The 24,608-nt window shown below is 27.8% G+C and overlaps 1 protein-coding gene across 2 annotated transcripts; it reads left to right on the top strand.

Moving 5' to 3' along the window:
- Positions 1 to 12,734: 12,734 nt before the first annotated feature.
- Positions 12,735 to 24,498, top strand: LOC134831768 (ubiquitin-conjugating enzyme E2Q-like protein 1). 2 transcript variants are annotated; one of them, XM_063845583.1, is made up of 4 exons: positions 12,735 to 13,170; positions 22,859 to 22,994; positions 23,803 to 24,152; positions 24,229 to 24,498. In XM_063845583.1, the coding sequence occupies exons 1-4, from the start codon at positions 12,842 to 12,844 to the stop codon at positions 24,311 to 24,313; spliced, it is 900 nt and encodes a 299-aa protein (XP_063701653.1). In that variant the 5' UTR covers positions 12,735 to 12,841; the 3' UTR covers positions 24,314 to 24,498. The 2 variants fall into 2 exon arrangements, with proteins under 2 accessions (XP_063701653.1, XP_063701652.1); XM_063845582.1 differs by having other exon boundaries at positions 24,226 to 24,498.
- Positions 24,499 to 24,608: the final 110 nt, after the last annotated feature.

The following is a 24,608-nucleotide window of genomic DNA, read 5'->3' as shown; positions in this document are numbered from 1 at the left end:
AAATTCTAAAAATAGAGTAATACCTATTCTCTTTCAATAAAATCTCATTTCACTGCTTTTTCTCTGCCAAATGATGTGATCTACTGTCCTCCAGCCGTATAAATTTCACTATTTTTTTCAATCAAAAACACTCAAACGAGATATTTTTAACGAGATTGCAAACAACAGACTCATGCCAGCGGATATTTTTCGTCTGCCATAGAAAAATTAATATTTTTAAAAGCATTCCGTTAATAACCTGAAGATAAATCTGCGTTTTAATGCTTTTATCTCCACTTTATTATTTTCTATTTTTTCTGCTCTGTTCGCAGAAAACGAAGCCGAAAACCATTTGAAATTAAAATTACTCGTTTTTGTTTTTTCGTTAAAATTAAGTTAACTTGAAATTATGCTAAAATATTTTCCAACCTTTTAATTCAGTTTTTGTGAAATTTAATCTTTTTTTTCCATGATAACGTTATTTTTTTTTATTTGATTTTTTTCAACGATAAACACTCAATAAACGTTTTTTGCGTTGCCTGAAGGTTGTTTCGTTGTTGTATATCCGGATTTCTCACCGGATCATATGCCGATTTCTGCCATAAATTTATAAGCAGCCGACATTAATATCTTTTCAATAATTTATACGGTGAGCGATAAGACGGTTTGGCGAGAAGCTGTGCCATAACAAAAGATGTCGACATGAAAAAAAAAAAGAAATTTTTCCCATGTGATGCGCTGAGTGTGTCGAACACACTTCTATCGCATGACAAAGGGAAGTCATGTCAGAAGTTGAAGTATGAGCGTGTTTGTGTGAAAAGTAAACATCTTCTTTATGTAGTCCTCTCTTTCTTAATAAATAAATGAAAAGACGAGTGTTTTGTATTCAGGTCGAATAAAATTTCTTATCCTTCAAGAAGTTTTGTATCACACAAAATACATTTTTTTAAAGTAAAAGTCGAGAAAAAAATGAAAATTTTATGAGCTCTATAAAAACTTTTCTTCTTTTTATTGATAGGAACGTGATTTGAACCGTTTATGTCTAGGTTTTTCTTGCTTTCTTGAAGGTTGAAGTAAATTGTGATAAAAAGAAGAAACAAAAAGAAACTTTTTTTTTCCTCTCCAGACGATAATAATAATAATAACTCGAACGTTAATTATCAATTTTGCCGAAGAACAAAGAGAAGAGACTTCAAGTGCTTTCTTGGCAACAGTTACGAGGAGAAAATATGAAAACTCGAACGTAAACAACAACAACAGACTGTTTGATGATAATAATTTTCAAAGTTGCTGGGTTACGATGCTGTTCAAAAGATAATCATTAAATAATTACATTAAAAAGCTTCAAACTGAGACGATTTTAAAATGAATCAAAGATTATCTATAATGATTTATGTGTTTGAGATAAAATTATCTTATTATTCGGTAACGGCGTCACTTGACAAATAAGTCATAAACCGATCAAAAACAAAGATAAGAGCAGTGTGGGAAATAAATAGATTTTAGTTGCCAAGTATTTGTTTGAATTTTACAAGTATGTAATTTATCTAGAGATATTATGTAATTTAAAAGATAATTTTCACGTAATGTAAATTTTATTAAATATTTTAATTTTTTGTCTCTTTAGAAAATTAGTTGAATTAGTTGAAATTAAAAAATTTAGGATTAGAAAATTACTTAAGAAAAAAATAATTTTATTTAAACATTAAATCAAACTTGATCAAAAACTAATTAAATCAAAGCAAAAAAAGAAATAAAAGATTCTGAATTAATTAAATAAATTCAAATAAAAAATTAAAAACAAAATACATTAAAATAAATTATTATGAAATTTAATTGAATTTTATTATGAAATTAATTCGTAAAAATTAAATTGAAATTTTGGAAAATAAAAAATAAATTATTAATAATTAAAATTATAATTACCTAAATTAAAATAAAATTAATTATTTAAAAAAAATATTTAAAAATGTCATTTATGAAAAAATTAAAGATCTTAGCAAAGACATAAAATTTTATGAAAAAAATAATTCTATAATTATTTATTTATTTAATAATTTTTTTTAAAATAATTTTTCTATATTTTCTTAAACAATTTAATAATAAAAATTAAATTTTCTAAATATTTTAAAATATTTTTCTCAACTTGACTTTTATTTTAAAATTTTATTTATTTTTATATTTTATTTTATTTAATTTATTTTATTTTAAAAAGAATAAATTCATGCCAAAATGTAAAATTTTTATTTAAAAAAAAAATTTATTTCAGCGATTTTTTTGCAATTCAGTAAAAATATTAAGGTTTTCCACTCACAAATTCTAAAAAAACCCACACCCACTAAAAAACAAATAAATCCAACCAAAGCACATTGATTTGGAATAAATTTGCTGTTATTCCTCTAATACGCCACTCAATCCTCATCACGAATTATCCGAACAGAAAAAGCAAATATTATTGTCTGCAATTTGGTATTTGTCGTGCAATGCCCCTCGGTATAATATTCTCCCATTTTTCTGTGTTTTTTTTGTGCTACTCTCTCTCGTCATCAGAGCTATTTCAATTTTTCGTCATTTATTATTATGGTCGTGTTTGTACTCGTTCGCATTTTCCGCCTATAGTCTCGGATGTTTTTTTTTCTAAACGAGAAGGCAGCAAAAAAAAATGATTTGTTATACTTCTGAGAATAATACTCTCGCTATTTGTTGTTATTTTTCGCTCGGTTCGACTCAAATTAGACAAAATTTCATCATAAAAACAAATATTGCGAACAAATTTGGAGTCAAAGTCAAACAAATTGATGAAGTGCCAAATTAGCGAGAAAGTCAAGTCAACAATTGGAGAAAAATTTTTTTATGAATTTTTCATTGGACGTCATTTATTGACACCTGAAGAGCAATTTTCATGATGAAAAACAAACAAGTCCACCTCATTTGAGCCGAACGGACGAAATATTGACAAAAAATCAATTACCTGTCGAGTGTCTCTTGTTACACGAAATTTCCTCATAAAAGTGTCTCTTTTTTGTTTGATTCGGAAAAAAGTAGTGGAAATGTGAGAGAATAATCGAATAAAAAGGTAACGGGAAGAAAATCGAGCGATAAAAAAAAACTCAAGTTCAGTAAATATTTGAACGGGAACAAGACAAAGCACTTTAATGTCGTTGTCACCTACAAGAGTTTCGTCATTTTTTTCGAAGTACAAAGAAAAAAAGAAGAAGAAAAATACACAAAAAAAAATCTTCATTGGCATTGTTGTCTCTTTCTGCTTACTACTTACGATACTTACTTAAACATCATCCTTTTTTTGTCGGTATTTTATGGCATTTAACGTTCACACCCGACTCATATAATTTATTTTTGCGACGTGCAAATAACGAGACGAGGGGAATTAGCAACACCATTCGCATCGCGCAGCCACCACGAACAACAAACTTCAGTTTATTATCAACTTGTTTCTCTCACTTTTATTTTGTTCTTCTTTTATTTTTCCATCCTAACGCACGACGATGCTGCGGTGGCAGCGACAAGGTATAGGTTAGTTAATAATAATAACTTAACGAGCATCGAAGCGTGTGTGTCTTTATTATTAGAAAATGAGATCGGCGCGCTAGGTAGCTATGGAAATATGATGCGGTTACATTTTTTTCTCCCATAAAAAATTAATGAAGTGGAAAATTAACACCGTTACAATATTTTTTTTTATGTGTTTATATTTAGAATTATATTTGCAGGTGTATCAGTTAAATGGCAGCAAAAAATATTGATCATCGATTTTTATTACGAAGAGGAGTCATTTTGTCTCAGAGTCATGAAAAAACTTTTTCTTAAGAAAGATTCCATAAAATGTGTAATCAACTATAATAAAAAAGAAACTAGAAAAGTAGAAACCAACAAAAAAAGAAAGAAAGACGAGAAAATGAATTTCCGTTTTTTTCTTGTCTCGTAACAAAGTTTGTGGAAGTTTAAGACTATGAAAAAAAGCAAAAAATCTTTCTTTGTAAATGAAACCAACTTAAAGATTTTTATTTTAAAAAAATGAAGTATTTTAGAATTTTTAATATCAAAATACGTCAAAAAATTTTAAAATATTAAAAAAAATCATAGAAAATTTTTAGAATTGAGTTAATCGAAGGAAAGTAAAAAAAATTACGAAAAATTTTTTAGTTAATTTTTAATTATTTTTTTTTGTATTTTTCTTTTGCTTTGTTATTTAATTAAGAATACATTCAGAAAACCCTTGTTTTAGAAGTAGCTTCAAAACCTTAAAATTATGGGCAAAAAAAAAATTAACAAAAATTATGCCAAAAGTTTTTCGATTTTTAAACTTAATTAATTAAGCAAAACCCTTAGTTTTTTAAAATTCAAATATTTTTAAAAAAATTTAAAAATAATGCTAATTTTTTTATTTTTCAGCTAATTTTACTATTATTTAAAAAAAAATTTTTTCTTTAATTTTTTAAAAACAATTTGTAAATAAATAAATCGCAAATCATTTTACTTGAATTCTTTTAATTTAAAAATTATTTCAGTGAAAAAAATTTTTAAAACAAAATTTCCTCATTTTAAACATTAATAGTTTTCTAAAATCCCACGGATTTTAGACATTTTTTAGTGCATTTGGGTATATTCAAGTACCTCACTAAAAATACATAAAAACACTTTGGTTCGTTCTAGAATTATAAATTTAGGTTTTTTGGACTACTTTAGGCCTAACTAATACAAAACCTCCTATTAGAAAAATATTTTGTTTTTAAATCTTAGTTAAAAATATTTAATTTCACGATCTTACAAGAAAGAAAATAATTTATATCCTCATCAAATGTCAAAAACTATAAATCTATTAATTTTAATTTAGAAATAAAATAAGATTCTTTCATTTATCTTGTTCCTTCGAGAAATCAAAAGTACATGCAAACATTAATTCTTGATTTATTGATAAGAAAGTGTCACAAAAGTCAATTGAAAGCACTTTAGAACTCGAGAAACAAACAGAGAAATCACTTAAAATATCACCTGAGATCAATAGTACAGCAAAAAAAAAGTTTTTTTCTGTATTCTTTGCACTTGTACTCCCTTATTGCATCGCAAATTCAAAATGTCTGTTCAACTTAATAGTATAGTATATCGAACAAGTTCAAATAAATCTACCTCGTGTTCCGTATCGAGCATGGCTTCATTTGCAAATAAATACACTTCTGACACTTATGATACATCCCCCAAGTAAATCTTTGTTGCGAACGTGCAGGCTTCCCTGCATCGCATTCAGTCTCTTACAAAGAGATAAATTTCTCTGTTTATCCTTCTTGTTTAGAGATTTTATCGCAATCAAGCTACGATACGACAATTCTGCGGCAATTTCCCATAGCAAAAGAGAAATAGTTTGTTTAGTCAATAACATTTTACATTTATACCTTTACTTTACTTTACCTCTACCACGACAATACATCGTTATTCCCCCTGAGCTTTGTGTGTGTGTTTACCGTTCGCCTGAAATTTATCTGTTTGTTTATTTCGTTAGTTTTTCCCGTCGTTCGTGTTTTTGGAATTTGTTTGCTAGTCGGATGAGGTATTTGGCATGAAAAATTGCTCGCAAACTCATTTTGTGTCTAGTTCTGTTCTGCGGTTCTAGGCAACAACGAGATGATTGATTCTCGAGACAAGATACAACCCACGTCGTTTGATTCAAAGCTCTTTGTCTGAATTTCATTAAAATTTTGCAAGAGTAAATTTTTTTTCGTAGACGAAAATTTTCTCTGCAGTACCAATGACCGACCGCATTAAAAGTAAATAACTTTCTAGGAATCCTTTCAAATTGAATTTTCCTCTGCTTTTCTAGTATTTTTCGAATTGCTAATAATATGCTGGCGAACAACCCACACACACACACCTGACCTACAACTCGGGTCACTGTATTATAGTGCTTTACAAGCAAAACGATAATTTAATACATGAGATCGTTCAGAGTGCCCAGCGGAGTGAAAAGGGTTGAATTTAACAAATTTTTGCATAATATCAAAGGTCATAAGACTTTTTAAAATATGTAATGTCATATTAATTTTTCATTTAAATTTCCAAAACATTTTTCACAATTTTTGGTACTGAAGGTCTTCTAAGAGATTTTACGAGCAAATTACGACATAGCTTAAAAAGATTCGTTGAACAAAACTTTAGTTATTTCGTTACAAAATATGTATATATGAGACCGCGGTGGAAGCCGGCTATCCAATATACTACAAAATATGTTGTAAAGTATGAATTTTTGTAGTACCTAATAATGCAAAATTTTTAAAAATAAAATTTTAAAGTTGGAAAGAATTATGACATATACACAGAACTCAAACCCATTAAGAAGCTTCTAGGAAATCACTAGGCCCTGTGGTCTTAGGGTCTTTGTATAAAAACAAGCAATTGATACTTTGACCAAATACATGACTTTTGTTTCATCAAGGCTTTCCTTAAACATTTCAATATGAAACTTGACTTTCAATGCGAGTGGATGTAAAATTCAATGTCAAAACTCTCCATTTACATTAATTCTTAAAAATTATAAATAAGGAAAAATTAGTGTAATCACAAATGGGCTTCGACAACGAGTATATCAATGGATGGACTGAACGTGATGATTTTGAAGCAGTCGAGCCTAAGGAGTTAAGGAATTAAGTAGGAGTTAAGGAGTACACCCAGTACTCTGTTCTTCTTTCGCTATCATCTTGTCTTTCAAGATACCACCATCTTGTGCCGAAATCCCAAAATCCGAAGACATTACTTCCGGCTTTTCAAGTTGGCACTTACTTTAATTGATAATGAGTCTGTTGATGTTTTCCTTTTAAAATCCATAGGTTGCTTCAAAGGACACAAACCATTTCTTAAAAAGTCAAAATCTGAAAACAAACAAATTTAACTCATTAAGATGTAAAATTGACCTCTTTTTGATTCGTAGAGTTTGCACACATTGACTCTATTATACAAAAGCTGTGAATTTTTTTGTGTTGTGTTGCCTTTGCTTGACTTGAATGAATGAATGAACAACGATGACACTTTTTATGATGCTGTTTTCATAGAAAAATCTGCAGGACATTTTTTTTTTAAATAACGATGACAACAACAAAAACATCAACAAATGGAGCTGGACAAATGTGAATGACTATCAATCTCACTTTTTGTGTCGCTCAGCTGCGCGTTGTCGTCAATAATATTTGATGGACAGGACACAAAAAGAACTTTTATTTTTAACTCGCTCTTGTTTTCAATAAATATCGTTCGAAGGAAAAAAAAAGCATCAATCAAATCCCACTTAATGCTCTTTCGAGCAACATTTTGTTGTTTTTGGCGTAATTTCCATTAAAGTAATCCTCGGGACCGTCGTGAAAAATTACGGAGAGCGTCGTAAAAGGTAAACGACGAAAAAAGGGACTCACTCTCGAATATCTTAATTTAGTGATTTATTGTTTACGTACCTTTTTTGTCGCATTCGATTTTCGTTGCCAAGAGCTTTTAAGGGAAAATGTTTGTTTTGAATAGCGGTCCGTAATTTTTTACAAATTAAGTGAACAAAGTGTTGAGTTGATGGCATCAGCAGGATAGTTTAAATGTCAATAAAAAATAGGCAAAAATAAATGGTCAAGGACAGTTTTTGATGTGATAATAAAATGAATACGATCAAAAGCTTCTTTGTAGCTTGTGACGAATATGAAAAGGACAAATTTTGTTACAATTCTCGAAAACTGAACTGATTTTTGTTGAAATTTACATTTTTCCAATTTTTACGAAAAAAAAAAATATTTTAAAAAGTTTTGACAGCAAAAAAATGTTAAGTGTCTATTTTCACCTAAATAAATATCATTTTCGTAGTCAAAAAAATTAAAAATATAAATAAAATTTTAATCCCAATTTTTTTGTTTTTTTTTAATATTTAAAAATAAAATAAAAAAAATTAATTAAATAAAAAAAATAAATTTTTAAACATTTTTTGAATATTAAATATAAAAAGCAAATTAAAAATAATTTTTTTGCACAATTTTGGTATTTTTTTAAATTTAATTTTGAAATGATTTTCCTTAAATATTTTGTTTTATGCTAATTTAATTTAAAAAATTTAATCTTTAATTTTAATTAACATTATTTTTAATTTTATTTTAAAAATTGTACTTTAAAAAAATTTTTTTTTTTTTTTTCATTTTTCATATTACAAAAGTTTTTTTTAACTTTTTGGATAAAGTTTGATTTGAGAAAAAAAATCTGATAAAATTCAATGATATTTTTGTTAAATCTCAAATTCTTGATTTCACATCTGATTGAGACATCAAATTACACACAATATTTTTCGATTTTCCATAAAAAATCCAAGCATGAAATTCAATATCACACACCACGCAAAATATATCGATCACATGTTTTTTATCTGATCAAATTTTCAATTTAAAATGAAACAATAAAGCTTTTCACGTGCATCACAAAGAGCGAGAGAGCGAACCTGCAACCAGAACTCCTTTTCATAAAAAATAATAATAAAATACTGCAAACATGGTTTTCAATTTCACCTCATCACATGCATTGTTTTTGCAATTTCATCGTTATGCGAATGCAGCAAATAATACAACACACTTGTGGTTATGTCACTTTTGTTACAAAAGCTTTCTCTGTTTACCGCTTCTGTGTCGCACACGAGAAATGCATGTCAAAGGTTATTAAAATTGCCAATTTAGCACAAGCATTCCCGCATTTTCTCTCGCTCTTGTTTGTTAATAACCTTCTTCTGCGAACATGTAAAATTGTTACAATGTCTCCCTTTCCACAAATTTCCATCAAGCGCTCGTGACGCTGGCATGTCATCACCAATGAACGACGTCGTTGTTTTGTCGTCATTCTCGGTTGCGACGAGAAATATACAAGCATTTAACATCTAATAAAGTAATTTAAGGCATATGTTGTGTCACGACATGCAGCGAGTGTCGTTTTTGCGTGTCACGCTGTTTGCTCGGATGTTGACTCAAAACACGAGGAAAGCAGGACAGAAGTTAATAAACGGACGTTTTTTTTTTTTTTTTGTAGCATTATAAATCAAAATGTCATGCTGGAGGCACTTTCATCGTTCAATAAAAAGAAATGTTCGGACCGGGTTCAATGGAATGTTTCTTAGAAGAAAAAAATGTATGCCGAAGTGTGTGATGTAAAATGTGGGTGAAATGTTTCTTTTGTGCCCTTGTTATTGTTATGATATTAATAAAAACGATGAAAAAAAGTTCAGTTACTATAAAAGTAATTCTTTGTCCCAGAAGATATTTTTTTTCGAAGTTGACGAGCAAAATTACTCAATTTCGTCTCAATTTGACGACTTTGTTCATTTTTTTTAAATTTTTTTAAAACCTTTTATGCTGCATTTCGGAAAATTCGTATTTTTTTTAATTTAATTTTTATAGAAAGTATAAAAGTATGTATTTTAAAGTATGTAAAATAATTTAAGAAGTTTAAAAAAAGGCGAATGAATGAATCTTAATTAATCTAAAAAACTAATAAAAATAGAAAAAACTTTAAAAAGCGTAATATCCTAAAAATTTTCAAGATTTTTTTAAATTGATTATTTAGTCAAAACTAAGAAATTTTGATACTATTTTAAAAAGAAAAATGATAAAATTAATTTAAAATTTTCTATTTTCATTTAAAAATATTAAATCTATTTTTATTATTATTAATGTTATTTAAAATTATTTATTAATCATTATTTATAAAAATAAGGATAATATCTCATAATTTAATTTTTTACTAACATTTAAAAATAAATTTTTAAAAATTTTAAGCATTTTAAAAAAAAATAAATTTAAAAATTTACCAAAAATTTAATTTTATTGCATTGTTATTTAAAAATTAAAATAAATTTAAAAATCGATCATATTTAATTGTAACAAAAAATTTTTTTTTCAATTTCTGAATTTTTCAAAAGGAATAAAATTTGAAATTAATTAAAAATTTAATAAAATCGATGAAAAAATTTTTAAAAAATTTGTATGAAGTTTTGACGTCAAAAAAAATAAAAATACGATCAAATTTATCGTCAACTGCAGTGACCGTAGGTACTATCTATTACGGCCTCTTATATCAAAACTATTTAACTCACATCAAAAACCTTTTTTTTTCCTTTTACAAACATTTGGCTCAGCTGTCAATTTACTAACAACTCGCATGTCATAACACATGACGACATGTTCACAAAGAAAAAAAACTTTTATGACGGAAAATTTCTTTTTAAGTGATTGGTTTCTGTTAAAAACCCATCACATTATCAGCCTTTTCGTGATTATTACCAGGCAAAAAATATGTGACAAAAGCGGAAGTAATAAAAAAATGTGCGAGGCGAAAAGGCGTTTTCGAAGTTTATTTAACGGCGTTGATTTTATGTGTGTGTGACTCACTTTCCGCTTGATGATTGATTGGCTTTCAACGCCGAGACATAAATCAAGCTGTGACAAATTTAAAAGGGACACATAAACTGCTCGAGACACTAAATCACTAAAAAACGTCCGTTGAATAAATGGGTTAAATGACGACAAAATTTTATATGGAAAGTCTGCAGGATTTATGCGAAAAATCTTTCACAAGAATTCAAGATTTTCATGTGTAAGCCTGGCTTTGCATAATTTCCTAGAAATCTCATCGAAAACACGTAACACCATCCTTTCATCCTTGTCAAATTTTGATTTTAAGCATGCTTGACGTAACTGAAGGGCCTTCAGCATTCGATAAATCATTAAATATTGCATCCTTTTCACCTACAAAAAAAAAAAACAATACAACGTGAAAAAAAAACATAATTCCATCAATGACACACACACAACAAAAATGAAAAATTTTTCGGAACACTTTTCAACGTGGTGCTGAAAAACGAAAAAAAATGATTTATGGCAAAAAACTTGCCGTCATTTATCATCTCTGGCACGCACAGCTATCACATACAAAAATGCCCGAGTAATTAATTTTATTGAAAAAAAAAAAAATATTTTAAAAAGAATTTTTTTAAAAAATAATCAGGATAATAACCAATTATCGGCTACAATCCAATGAATGTTGAAATTAAAAATATTTTAATAAGTAAAACTTTTTTTTTTGCCTCATAATCATCATCATAATAATAATTCATGAATAATAAAATGATAATTAAAAACTGTTTCAAAGAAAAATAATGAAAGTGGTTTCATAATCTTGTCGCATTTGTCGTTTGTTGCCAGCGTGAAGTGATAATGAATTAAATTAAAAAAGAAAGAAAAAAAAAACAATTAAATGGAAAGTTTTCGAAGTCAGAAAATCGATTATGACAATTTTAATGAATGAAATAAATGTGAATGAAATGAAAAGAGAAAAAAACAAAAAAATGAGGAGTGGAGTTAAGAGAGACGATAATTTGCAGTTAGATTTCGTTTCTATATTTTTGTGGGTTTCTTTGAAATAATTTTGGTAAAAAAATTAAACTTGTTGAGATTTTATTAAAAATTTGGATTTTTTTTTCAAATCAAGAGATGAATTTTATGTATCTTATTTTTATGAAAAATTAAATTAAAAAAATAAAAATTTTCTGTTTTTTTTTAAATTAATTAAATTTTTTAAACTATTAGATTGACATTTTTTAGTTTTATTGAATTATTTGATTTTTTTTGTTAAAATTTATAAAATAATATCCGGTCAGATTAAATTAAGTAAAATAAAAAAAAATGAACGTTTCTATTAAATAATTGAAGAAATTAATTTTAATTAAAATTTTATTTATTTTTAATTTTATTTCTTAATTTTAAATAAAAATAAATGAAGTTAATTAATTTATTTATAAAGTAATAGTTAAAAAAATTAATATTATTTTTGTTTAATTTAAGTTTCATTTAAAAAAATAAACCTTTCTGAAATTGAGTAAAATAGTAAAATTAGGCTTACTTTTATAAATTTATTCATTAAAAAAATCATAAAAATTTTCAGAAAAAAATGGTCACTTTGCTCATAAAATTGACATAAATCATTATGAAAACACTCAAGTAAGATTTATTTTATTGAAACGACACAAAATTGCTCAAACACCAACACAAAGTCAATCCGAAAATGACTTGAAACAACATTCATATGTTCCAAAAGTGACAAAGCACCAAAGCAAAGCCACTAACAAGCAATTTATTTGTCTTTATTATCCTCTTCCTTCTTTCCTTTGTCGCTTTGTTATTTGTGGTTCGTCGCAAATTTCGGATTCAAATACAAAATGCAATAAATCAGAGCAACGATTGCCACAGTAACAAAAAAATTTTGAGCAAGACAAGATTTTTTTTCTGCAAGACCTTCAAACAGATCAAAATCAATTGTGAAAAGAAAAGAAAATTATGTGTTTACTTTTATCTCGTTTTCCGTCTTTTGATCATCTCATCTCATCAAAATAAATACCCAAGTACGAAAGAAAAAAAGATAGTAGGCCAAATCTTTGACAGATAACAAACAAGAAAAATCTTTTGATCAATGAAGATGATAAAAGAGAAATGGGAAAATAAACATTATTTTTGTGTTCTGTGAAGAAAAAAAAAAGTTTCACGAGCGTTGTTATGTGAGAAAATAATTGAAATAAGCATCTGTTCCGTTTTAATTAACCTGATTGCCCGTTGGAACAAATAAATAAACTTTTTTCTCTCTCATTATTTTCAGATTATTGATTCCGTAATGTAAAAAGGATTCAACGAGCAACACAAAATTTTTAGACGTATTTCTAGTCTAAGTTGTTGAACCAAATGAAATTTTTGTAAAAAAAAAACGTAGAATTGTAAATCAAAGTAAAAACACAAAATTTCAATTTATCTAGTGAAAGTCGGCGAAACCAATAAAAAAAGCAAAAAAAAAAATGTCGTCACGTTCCAAAGAACGAGTAACGGCTGTTATTCGAAAAATTTTCCGTAGTCCTGGTGCCAATAGCAAAAATAAGACAAATGGCAATACGACAAACACCACAACAACAACAACAACAAATTCCACTAATAACAATAAGACTCCCGATGATAATGCCGGCGTTGTGGATGCATCTGCTGCCGTTGCCAAATCAATAAATGATAATAATAATTCGTCATCGAATGCGAATAACGCCAACACCAACAACGGTAATGGTCCCCCTAGTAGTAATAATAACAATAATAACGGCATTGTGGCGAATAGTCCTGGCAAACGACTCAGATGGTAAGTAAAAGTAGCTGTCATTATTTTTATGTAAATTGGAGTTAACTTTTTTCATTATCGCATTTTAAATTTGTTTTGAAAAGATGCGATTTTGTGCTGACAAGTGAAGTTTTGTGAAAGTTCATGGAAAACTGGAGAAAATTTGTGGAAAAAATTTGAAAAACCTCGGAAAATTCTTACAAATTTTGACAATCATGACTTTTTTTGGCAGTCTCGTGAGCAATGTACTAAAAATTTATGGAAAAAATTTCAGAAAAATTTTGGGAAACTCCGGAAAATTCGTATAAAATTAGAAAAGCATTTTAAATTTTAAATCAGAACGTTTTTCCAAAACTTTCGTAAAAAATGCAGAAACTCGAAAATTCTATTTTCGGATAATCTCAGGAAGCCCTGGAAAATTTGAGGAAAATTGTCGGAAAAATTCGGAAAATTCTTAAAAAATTTGCAAACTGACAAATTTTTAAAATTTTTACATTTTCGAGGCAGTCCTGTTACAAGTTTGTATAAATTCGTGAAAACTATGGAAAAATTCGAAAAACCACGGGAAACTTTGGAAAAAAAGAAAATTAAAAAAAATTAGAACAGCATTATGACTTGATGAAAAACGTAAAATTTGAATACATTTTCGGTTAATCATGTGAATCCCGGAAAATTTAAGTAAAATTCTCGGAAAAATTCAGAAAACTCTTGAAAAATAGACAAATTTACAAAATATTCAAAAAATATGAAAAACTTGGAAAATTATTGGAAAAATTCAAATATTTTAAAATGCAGTTAAGCTGTTAATTTTAAAACGAATACTTTGTTTTAATCTCATTTTACTTTTTGCTGTGAGAATACTACAAATGGCCTCTTGTGTGATATCAGTGTGAAGCAAAAGTTTGTCCTGATTTGTCTAGATGGGATGTAAATGGAATGTAAACAAACGAACAAAACAAGAGATTGTTAAAAAAGTTTCATTATTCAATTACCTTTTTTCTCCATTGTTTGTTTTTTTACTCACTTTTTTGTTTGTTTTTCTTTCAAGGACGTTATTCTTTCTTTTCATTTATTTTTTTTTACATCCATCACTTTACACAAAAAAAAACTACATCTTTACTACAGGAGACAAGTTAATTTCCTCAATTTCGTGTCCAAGCTCAGGTGTTTTATTGTTCGTAACTTTACAAAAGTTTTACGTCATTCGGAACACAATTTAAATTAACGAACGTTCGTCGTTTCAGGAAAGGCAAAAGAATGACATTTTCAGTCAATTTTTCAATGTAATCAAATTTAAATGAACTTCAACGGCAGTAATACTCAAGTACTTGACGATAAAATGAAAATGTAAGAAGTTCACTCGTTAAATTGTTACGACAACAATTTATACGAGTTTTTTTTTCTTGCTGTTGGAAAATTTATTAATTGAGTTTTCCGCTTTTTATCCACTCTCTGGGTACTGTTGCTTTTGCTCTTGAACAAATTGTTTCACAAATTTCGTTTAAAAGTTCATTTAGGATTTTTCTAATTGAAATTTTTCGTAACAAGTTTTACAGAATTTGTATTTAATAAAATTTTTTGTAAGTTATTTGATATGTATGCTACTTTTTGTATGAAAGTTGATGCAAAACACCCGGTAAGCTTGAAATATCCGTTACACGAAAAAATAAAAATAGAAATGTTGAAGTTTTCAAAAATAATTCAAATATTAAAAAAATAAAAAAATTTGAACAACTAGAATTCAAGTTTTTTTTCATCAAAAGATTTTTTTGACTTCAAATTAAAAAAAAAAATTCCAAAATTTTTATTTTTAACGTATACTGTATTTTTTTTTTGGCTTTGTTTTGTTATTTTATTTTATTTTTTTTAACTTTTTATTTGTTATTTTTTATATTTAATACTTCGATAAAATAATAAGTTTAAATAATTTGACTATGAGTGAAAAAAATGAATAAAAAACATAAAAAAAATTAAAAAATAAACTAAAGTGTTTTTATCAATTTTACAAACATTTAAAAAAAATAACTTTTCAGTGAAAAAAAAAACATAAAAATAAATTAAAAAATGCCAAATCAATAAAAATATTTCTAAAGTGAAACTTTTAAATTTTATTCCAAGTTTGTTTTTATCAATTTTACAAACAAATAATAAAAAAACCAAAACAAAATAAAAATATAACAAATATTTGCGTATCTGTTTCATTACTCTAAATTTTGTAAATTGAAAATAAATCTGGTGCCATAGTCTAGAAGACGTTCACCTTTAAAGTTTACATACAATTTGTCGAAGTCAAACTGAACAAACATTTGATATATCGTCTAGTTTTTCTAGAAATTCCTGAACAACACTTGAAAAAACATTTTTTTAAGACTGTTCTTTAGTTTTTATTCTATTTTAATTGAAAAAAAAAATAATTTTTTCTCAATGAAAATGTGAAAAAAAAAAATTTGTTAAGAAACTTCTCATTAGTAAAGAAAATTACGCTTTTGTATGTTTCAAGACTTACTTGTAATCGTTTTGTGCCAAAATCATAAAGCTTTTGTTGTTTTGAAATTTATTTTTAATTACAAAAAATATCTTGGCAACAAAGAGAAATTATTTATGTGAAAATCCATTTTCCTCCTGTTCTTGTAATTTTCCGTATTTGCTCTTTCTAAAAGCACCACTTACAAAAAGTACACACAAATCCATTTACAAAATTAAATCATATCACAAACAAATGTTACTAACTGCTGTTTATTTCCTCCTCCTGTGTGTGTTTCTTCCTTTTTTCCCTGTCCGGGGCTCCACTTTAAAAACGTTTCAATATTCATCTACTTAAATCTGTTTTTTACTTGATATAATTAAAACTTCAACGAGCCTCTCGTAAACACGGCTTGGATGCAAAATAAATAAAAACGGGTGAAAATATGGAAAATTAATAAGCAAAACCACTGCAAGTGTAATTAAAAAACAACTGAAGTAGAAAGTTCTCTGAAACATTTCTTCGTAAGCGAATAAGCGACCGTCGTAATTTTATTTTAATGCACTTACAAAGCGAAACTCACGTCGTTGCTTCTCCTCCTCCTCGGGCTTAAATGTAAATTTTTATAATTTCCATGTGTACGTGCGGTTGGATGGCAAGAACGAAGAACGAAGCGGAGCAGATGAAACATGCACCTCTCATCTCCTCATAATAATGCTGATGATGTTGTTATTTTAAAATGTTTTTCTTCGACAAGGGATTTCGTGCGAGAGAGAGAACAAGTAGTTTGGCGATGTGTGTCGTCTGTGATCTATCCTCGAGGAATAATAATGACGAAGCACAAAAGCTTTTTATTTTTGGCACAAGTGCATAATATTGTTGTCTCGTAAGCTCGCACGGCGTCAGTGCAAAAGGATGAATGCGAGGATAATGAAAGAAAAAAATCGATATTTTCACAAAAAAATGACAAATTGAGGTTATTTGTTATATATTTTTTTTTGCTCTTGGAGCAGTGTGGATGGATGAAAAATGGGGTGAATGTCAAATGCGTGAGATGACTCAATATTTTTTGTGAGATAAAAAAAATTATTTTTATTTTATTTTCATTAGTTTTAGTGAAAATAACCAGACGTCTCCACTGATAAATATTTTTATTGCAATTTTGTAAAATTTTTGTGTTTTTTTTTTTGGAAAAAAAAATTAAAAAAAATAATTTGATATATTTTTAAATTTTTTTTTTCATAAAAATTTAATGAAAAAATTGGAAAAATTTAAAACAATATCTGTTGAACTTAATATAAAAAAATAATTATAAATAAATTTTAAATAAATAATAAAATAAATAAATAAATAATTATAATAATAAATAAATTTAATGAAAAATACGAACGTATTTCAAAATTAGTGTAAAATTCAAATTAATGCCAAAAATTTTTCGTTTGCTTATTTTTAATGGGTTAAGTAAAAATCTCAGTCTTTTTAAAATCAGAAGAACTTTTAACATTTGATAAAAGCTTTTATTTTAAAAGTTTTTTTTTATTTTTCATCCAGTATTTTTTAATTTTACAAAATATTTTAAAATTTTATTTAATAAATTAAAAAATTCTTCGACAAATTTTTAATTAAATTTTTATTAATTTTTTTTTTGTTTTTCTTATTCTTATTCTAAGATCAGTTTTCTGATTTGATTTATTTATTTTAACTGGTTTCCTATTCCAAAAACTATATTTAATAAAAAAATCCACAAACCGTTATCTTAAAAAAATCTAGAAAATTTCCGCCCCCACAATTATGTTACCCGAAAAAAACACATTTTATGTTCTTCCGAACAGAAATTATTGAAAAAATATACCAAAATACCTTTTTTGTGTTTTCCTCTTCATTGCTTGACGTCACAACAAGACATTAACATAAGTACAGGACGACACCCGCACACGATGATTTTCAATGTCGAAAAGCGTAAAAAGGGAAAAAATTCATTCATTCAAGTGATTGTTTTTCTGAGTGATGTCCTGCGTTCCATTAGACGGAAAACCGAAGCAAGAGCATGGGAATCGCATGCGGTTTTGTTAAATTTGATTGTTATTGTACAAATCCCCCATAACTCGTGTACGTATCAAAAAGTAGACTGATTGAATGCCTCGTTAGCTTTGAAAACACGTCCGGGTAGTTTGGGCTCCTACGACTTTTATTTTTGTTGTATCTAAGCCGCAGATAAGAGCCTAAAAATAGAAATCTATCGTATTTGTCTTGTTTCGATGTGAATGAATATATCTTTTATGAGTGAATGAACATTTTCGGAGAATGATTTACATTTTGATTTGGGAAAACTATGGCTTCTGTGCGGGAAACGAGGATCCGAACGTGGGTGGTGTCATTTTTATTGCTGTACAACGAGTGATTTAGAGAAGATATAGACAAAGCCGCTCTAAGATAAAACTATCATTATTTCTACTTTATTTTTATTTCATTCGGTTTGATTGTGAAAAATGTGTAGTATGACGTCGTTTCTGCTTCTTCAACTTCCTTTCCAATAATATTGAAAATAAAAAAAAAACGGAGATGAAAATAATGATGAAATAAAAGAGGAAACGTACTCTGGAGACGAGATAAAATTTTGTATGATTCTTGATTTAAATTTTTTTTTTTAATTTTAGAGCAATTTAAAGAAATAAAAATCTAGCAATGTCAGCATTATTTGTAGGAACCTCCCAAATAAGGGTTTTGGCGTCTTTTCAACAACAAAATAAAAAAAAGTTGGTTGAAAACAAAAATAAAAAAAAAATATCGTATTTTTTTCGTCATACAAAAAATCTCAAGACTTCTAATAAGAAGTTTTTATTCAAACTGAAAATTATTAAAAAATAAAAAATTTATTTATTTATCATTATAATTTATTTTTTTTTTAGTTTAATTATTTTTTTTTTGTAAATTTTTTTGCACCAATAAATTTTACTAATTTTTTTTTAAATAAAACCTGTTCTTAATTTAAAAAAAAAATAAAATTTTAACTCTATTTATTTTCCTATTTTCAATTTATTAATTAAAAATATTTTATTCTATCTTATTGAATATTTTTTTTTTTTTTTTTTTTTTTTTTGTTCATATTTTTTTTTTTATTTATTTATTTTTTTTCAAAATCATGGGTTAAATCAGTCGTTAAATCAGCCTGAAAATAAAAATGTTGCCAGGAAAAATACATTTTTTTCAAAATTCCTAAAGAAACTCAACTCACAGATCCATTTATGAAAAATCAACCAGATTTGGAAAATTGCCAAAAGCACTCACGTCTCCAAGATTTTCATTTCTAATGTCTTTATTGATTACAAAACAAATAAAAAATATCGATAAGTCAGCGATTTATTAAATATTTTATTATTTATTGTCATTCCTTGGCTTGTCGTAAATTTTAAAATTTCCATCTCCGACTAAAATCTGACACAATTCCGACACAAAAACCGGAACTATGCAAACACGCGTTTTCCTTTCCTTTTTTCTCTCTCTCCAGAAAACGACACAATTACAAAATAAAGTGCATAATAATAGACTAATAATAGCATCAGAAGAAAGAGGAAAATGAAGGAACAAGAAAAAAAGGACGTTTGACGTCATGAAATTAATGCAAAAATGTAAGAACTGACGCAAGTTGACACAAAAGCTTACTTTCTGATCAATTTCACCCACACTTCGTCTTTTATCGAAAGTCGCATTGTAATGTACCAGACGCCTCCACATTGACATTCGAAACGTGAAACTTGAACTTGAGTATTTTCCAAAGAACTATCATCAGATAAACGTAGTCTAGACTCGTTCGTTTAGGAGTTCAGCGAAATGATTTTACTTCAATTTCTTCGAAAAAAAAATTTCATGGTCTCTTCGACGAAACTAGCAACGCGACATTTAGCGTGATTTATACGTTTTCAACTTTATCATTTTTTCGACCCTCATTTCCATAAAATTTTTCTGATTTATTACAAAAAAAAACCTTCATGCCATTTTTTAAGAGATTTTTGTGTGGGAGACAAGACAAAGGAAAGGAATGAATTTAAATTTGCCGTCGTCTGTGAAATGTCATGGAATTAAGATGAATTATTGCGAGAATCCGCTAAACTTATCACACAACACAAATGTGAGTTAATCCGGATTCTGGCATGCCACAGTAAATCTTTTCTCCCGACCAAAAAACAATCTTGGTGAGGAATAATAATAATTATTATGTATGTGTGTGTTGTTTGTGATGAATAGTTTACAAGACAAGACACGACAAGATAACTTATGGTTTGGTAAATTTTAATCATCATACACCCTTGTCAATTTCCATGTAAAATATTTTGATTGTCTTACGATCCGTTTCTGTGGTAAAAGTTGTACTGAGTTGTACCTTTTGTTTTGATCATGAACAATATTGAGGTTGATATGGCATGATGGATGTGAATAGAGGTAAATTTCACACCAACAGGGGTTGATTGAGCTTTTTATGGTACTTGCGGTACGAAATTCATCTCTAAAATTGAGTACTAAATTTACCTCTTACGGTACTTAATTTATCATTTGCGATAATCGACATCTTACGGTCTACGGTACTAGATTCACCTCTTATGATACCTTACGGTACTAGATTTAACTCTTACGGTACAAATTTACCTCTCAAGGTTAACAAATTACTGTCATCTAACCCGATAAGCCAAATTTCTCCTTACGGTCTTACTAAATTTACCTCTTACGATACAAATTCACCTCAAACGGTACTAAATTCAGTTTTTACGGTATAAAATTAACTTATTAAGTTGACCTCTTACGGTACTAAGCCTACTCCTTGCGACCTCAAATTCATCTATTGCGGTACTTTTTACCTCTTACGGTACTAAATTTACCTCTTACGGTACAAATTTACTTATAACGGTACTAAATTCAACTCTTACGGTACTAAATTTACTTCTTACGGTACAAATTTACTTCTAACGGTACTAAATTTACCTCTTACGGTACTAAATTTACTTCTTACGGTACAAATTTACTTCTAACGGTACTAAATTTATCTCTTACGGTACTGTTTGATCCTTTACGATACTAATTTTACCACTTACGGTACACATTTACTTCTAACGGTACTAAATTCACCTCTTACGGTACTAAATTTACTTCTTATGGCGTCTTATGGTACAAATTTACTTATAACGGTACTAAAATCTCCTCTTAGAGTAATAAACTCACCTCTTACGGTATTAAATTCACCTCTTGCGGTACTAGATTAACCTCAAACTTTCTTTTTTAACGATTGAACAATTTAATTAACGGAATTTTGTACTACAAAGTAAGTAATAATAAAATTTGTTAAAATGAATCATTATCTCACTAAAGAGTTGATTCCATCAACAATACCAACTCTTCAAACCACTGAACAAATATTGACATGAACCTTACCTCGACACTAAATGATATGTTGGAACAAAAGGTGTGTCAGTTACACACATCCGCATCCACTTTGCACACATTCATTATTAATTATGATAATAACATCATTAATATATTATACATCAGAAGATGATTATCATAATTTCGATTACATGCCACAACACATTCGTACCCATTTTATCAATACGAAGATTATTATTATTAGTCGGGGTATTACTTTGTGATAACTATCTCGACAAAAATCGAAGGTATGTGTGTATTACATTAATATTATTATCCTCATCACCATCACCATCGTCGTCGTCATCGACATAATAACGTGAATTATATCATGTGTGCGAATTTCCCTGGAGTTGATGAGACGAACGTGAGGATATGCGATGTAATCCTATCATGTCGAAGCAGCTGCCTTTGCTATGTAAATGTCCTGAACCTAGAAACGAGACATTTTCAATGTCGGTGTATTTTTTGACGTAAATAGTTTGTTGGGAAATATTTTTCGTCTGCAATGCAAGACGTGAGTGTATGTTTAATGCGATGTCGGGTGAAAGCCGCACCAAACAGGAAGAAGATAAACGGTTTAATTTCAAAAAGGAGGCTTGGTTAATGGTTTGCGATAGAAACGACATTCAGGATTTGTGCGAGTGTAAAATGATAAAAGGCATAAATGGAGGAGACCGGATATACTCAGAATAAATGCATTTTATTTTTATTAAAGTTTGATACGATGCTTTTGATTCATCTTTACTGTCTAACGAAAAATTTTGTTAAACGACGGAAAAATGTGAAAAAAATATATAAAATAAAATTTAAAAAAATAAAAAAAAAATAATTGATTAAATAATTTTTAACATCAAATAAATTTTTAAAATAAATAAATTTTAAATTAAATATTTTTTTAATTTAACTGAGAAATTCCACAAAACAGGAATATATTGTCAGTATAAAAATTTATTTAGAAATTTAATTTTCATAAAAAAAAAATTATTTGAGATCAAATTAAAAAAATTATAAAAAACGTAAAGGAGTTAAAAATTAATGAAAAAAATTGTTTTTTAAATATTTTTTTGCGATCATAATTTTTTACAAAAATAACAATAATTTTAAAAAAAATAAGATTTAAAAAAAATGAATTTTTAATTTTCATCGATTTTTAATTTTTTCGGTTCTCATTTAAAAACTTCATATTTCTAAGCAAAATCAATTTGTTTGCAATAATTTTCATTAAATACCCTTGACTTCATTTCCCAGGATTTTTCAATTATTTCACTCCATTTCCGCAAATTTTTGGTCAATTATTTCCATAAAATTCATTGTCATAATATTTAATAATAATAAAATAAAATCAAATATTGACCCAAAATTGTCGCATAATGTGTTTGCACACTCACTCACTCGACTTTTAGGTGCACGTGTTTAATAAAATGCCTCACTGACACACAAAAATATTCCGCTCTTCATTTTGTTCCATTAATTAATAAATTCCGCGTTATTGCGCTTTTTTAATAAATTTGACGCTGATTCAATTTGTCCAACTGAATGCAAGCAATTTGGTCGTATAGCGCGAAAAACCAGGATTAAAATTATGGAAAATTAGTGCGGATGCGGAGTAACAAGCCAACATGCGAATTTGTGTGTGTGTGCGAAGTATTTGTTCAAATTAATATTTAATTGGTTTAATGAATGAAAATGGAGCTCTTGTGGGATGTCGTGTTGAAAAAGTGTTGAAATATCAATTCAATTAAAAAATTATTTATGAAGTAATTTAATTGGATTAATTTTGTGTCGTTTGTTTAAAAAAAAAACGATTTAATTTTTTTTTCTTTTCAGTGCCATCTCGCCTACGTCAAAACTAGGAGTCCCCGTACCTAAGCCAATCGATACCACAATCAGATCTAGACGACTTATGAAGGAGTTTAAGGAAATTCAACGCACACAACACTCGAAACCTAGTCCAGCATTTACTGTAAGCTTTTTTTTTATTTAATTTAGGCTGCTTTAAAAAATTTTCCAAAAATTAAGAACAAAAAAAAGGAAAGAAAAATTAAATTAAAATATTTAAGTTGAAAAAAACGAATTAAATTTATTTTAAATTTTTTATTATTTTATTTTTGAATATTTTATTTATTAATTTTTTTTTGTTCTTAAGTTTCAATTTCATCGAAAATTCGACAATATAATATTATTAATAAATTTATTAATAAATTCAAATTAAAAAAATCAATCTTTTAATAAAAAAATTTTAGGCCGCTCCAAATGAAGCTCAATAGTTTTGTCCAAAATTTTTGAAATAAAAATGGGGAAGGGGGCAAAAAAAAATAAAAAATTTTGAAATACTATTTTTCATACAAAATGCCAATGCAAAAATTAATATTTTTGTTGTTTTGAGTTTTTTACATTGATATTTGTGTATTAAAATTTGTGATTTAAAATTTTTAATTAAAATTGAAAACAATGAATTTTAAAAAAATCAATCTATTTTTAAAAGAAAATTTTAAAAAAATTTTAGTTAAAAAAAATAAATTTTTGATGAAATTTTTAACTTTTTTTTTTAAATAAAAAAATCAAATTGTCACCCTTTAAACAAACAAAAAAAAATGTCACCCTTTTAAGAATTTTTTTATAATTTAAATTAATTCTTTATTTTTTGTTTTAAAAATTTTATTGCCTTACGATTATTTTTTTTAAATAATAGAAAAATAATTATTTTGACTTTTATCTAAAGCAGAAAAGTTAAATTTTTTTCACAAAAAACTAATTTTTTCCCATTTCAGGTCGAATTAATCAGTGACAACTTGTACGAATGGCATGCCCGTCTCTACCACATCGATCCCGATTCCCTGCTTGCCGACGATATGCGCGAATTTAAAATCGACCATATCCTGCTGCACGTCGTTTTTCCCGATAATTTTCCGTTTGCGCCGCCCTTCATGCGCGTCGTCGAGCCGCACATCGAAAAAGGCTTCGTGATGGAAGGCGGTGCCATTTGCATGGAACTTTTGACGCCACGTGGCTGGGCATCCGCATATACCGTCGAAGCGCTTCTCATGCAATTCGCTGCCAGCTTGGTCAAGGGCCAGGGACGCATTTCGCGCAAAGTGAAAGGAAACAAGGAATTTTCCAAGTGAGTCGAAGTTTGAGGAAAATTTAAGAAACTTTTTCACTTTTTTGTTTTTTTTTTTCTGTTTTTTCCTCAGTAGACGTTCAGCCGAAGAAGCATTCCGGTCGCTGGTGAAGACACACGACAAATACGGATGGGTGACACCTTCATTGTCAGACGGTTAAAAATCCCGAGTCTCGAATTACCTTATCGCAAAAAAAAAATTTCAACGCAAAAAATCTGTGATTTAGTTTTTTGATTCGTTCGTTCGTACAAGGAAATTCCAATAAAATTAATTTAGGCCTTATTTTTGTTGCTCAATCGAATTTTAAGTTCCTTTTCGAATAATTACTCGTATGAAAACTAATAAAAAGACGTTAGCTTACCTAAAAAATAAGTGGAATTGGTGTTAAAAGCTGTATTAAAAAAATATCAAAATTGAAGAATTGATGCTCATGCTCATTGAAATGCCAAAAAAAT

Source organism: Culicoides brevitarsis, chromosome 2 (assembly GCF_036172545.1).
Source record: "Culicoides brevitarsis isolate CSIRO-B50_1 chromosome 2, AGI_CSIRO_Cbre_v1, whole genome shotgun sequence".
NCBI classification, from domain to species: Eukaryota; Metazoa; Arthropoda; class Insecta; order Diptera; family Ceratopogonidae; genus Culicoides; species Culicoides brevitarsis.
This window is presented reverse-complemented; position numbering and strand designations above follow the sequence as displayed.

Coding starts and splice junctions, on each gene's coding strand:
- LOC134831768 (XM_063845582.1), top strand. CDS start 12,842: ATGTCGTCACGTTCCAAAGAACGAGTAACGGCTGTTATTCGAAAAATT. Junction 13,171..22,858: donor CCTGGCAAACGACTCAGATG/GTAAGTAAAAGT, acceptor TTTTCTTTTCAG/TGCCATCTCGCCTACGTCAA. Junction 24,153..24,225: donor GGAAACAAGGAATTTTCCAA/GTGAGTCGAAGT, acceptor TTTTTTCCTCAG/TAGACGTTCAGCCGAAGAAG.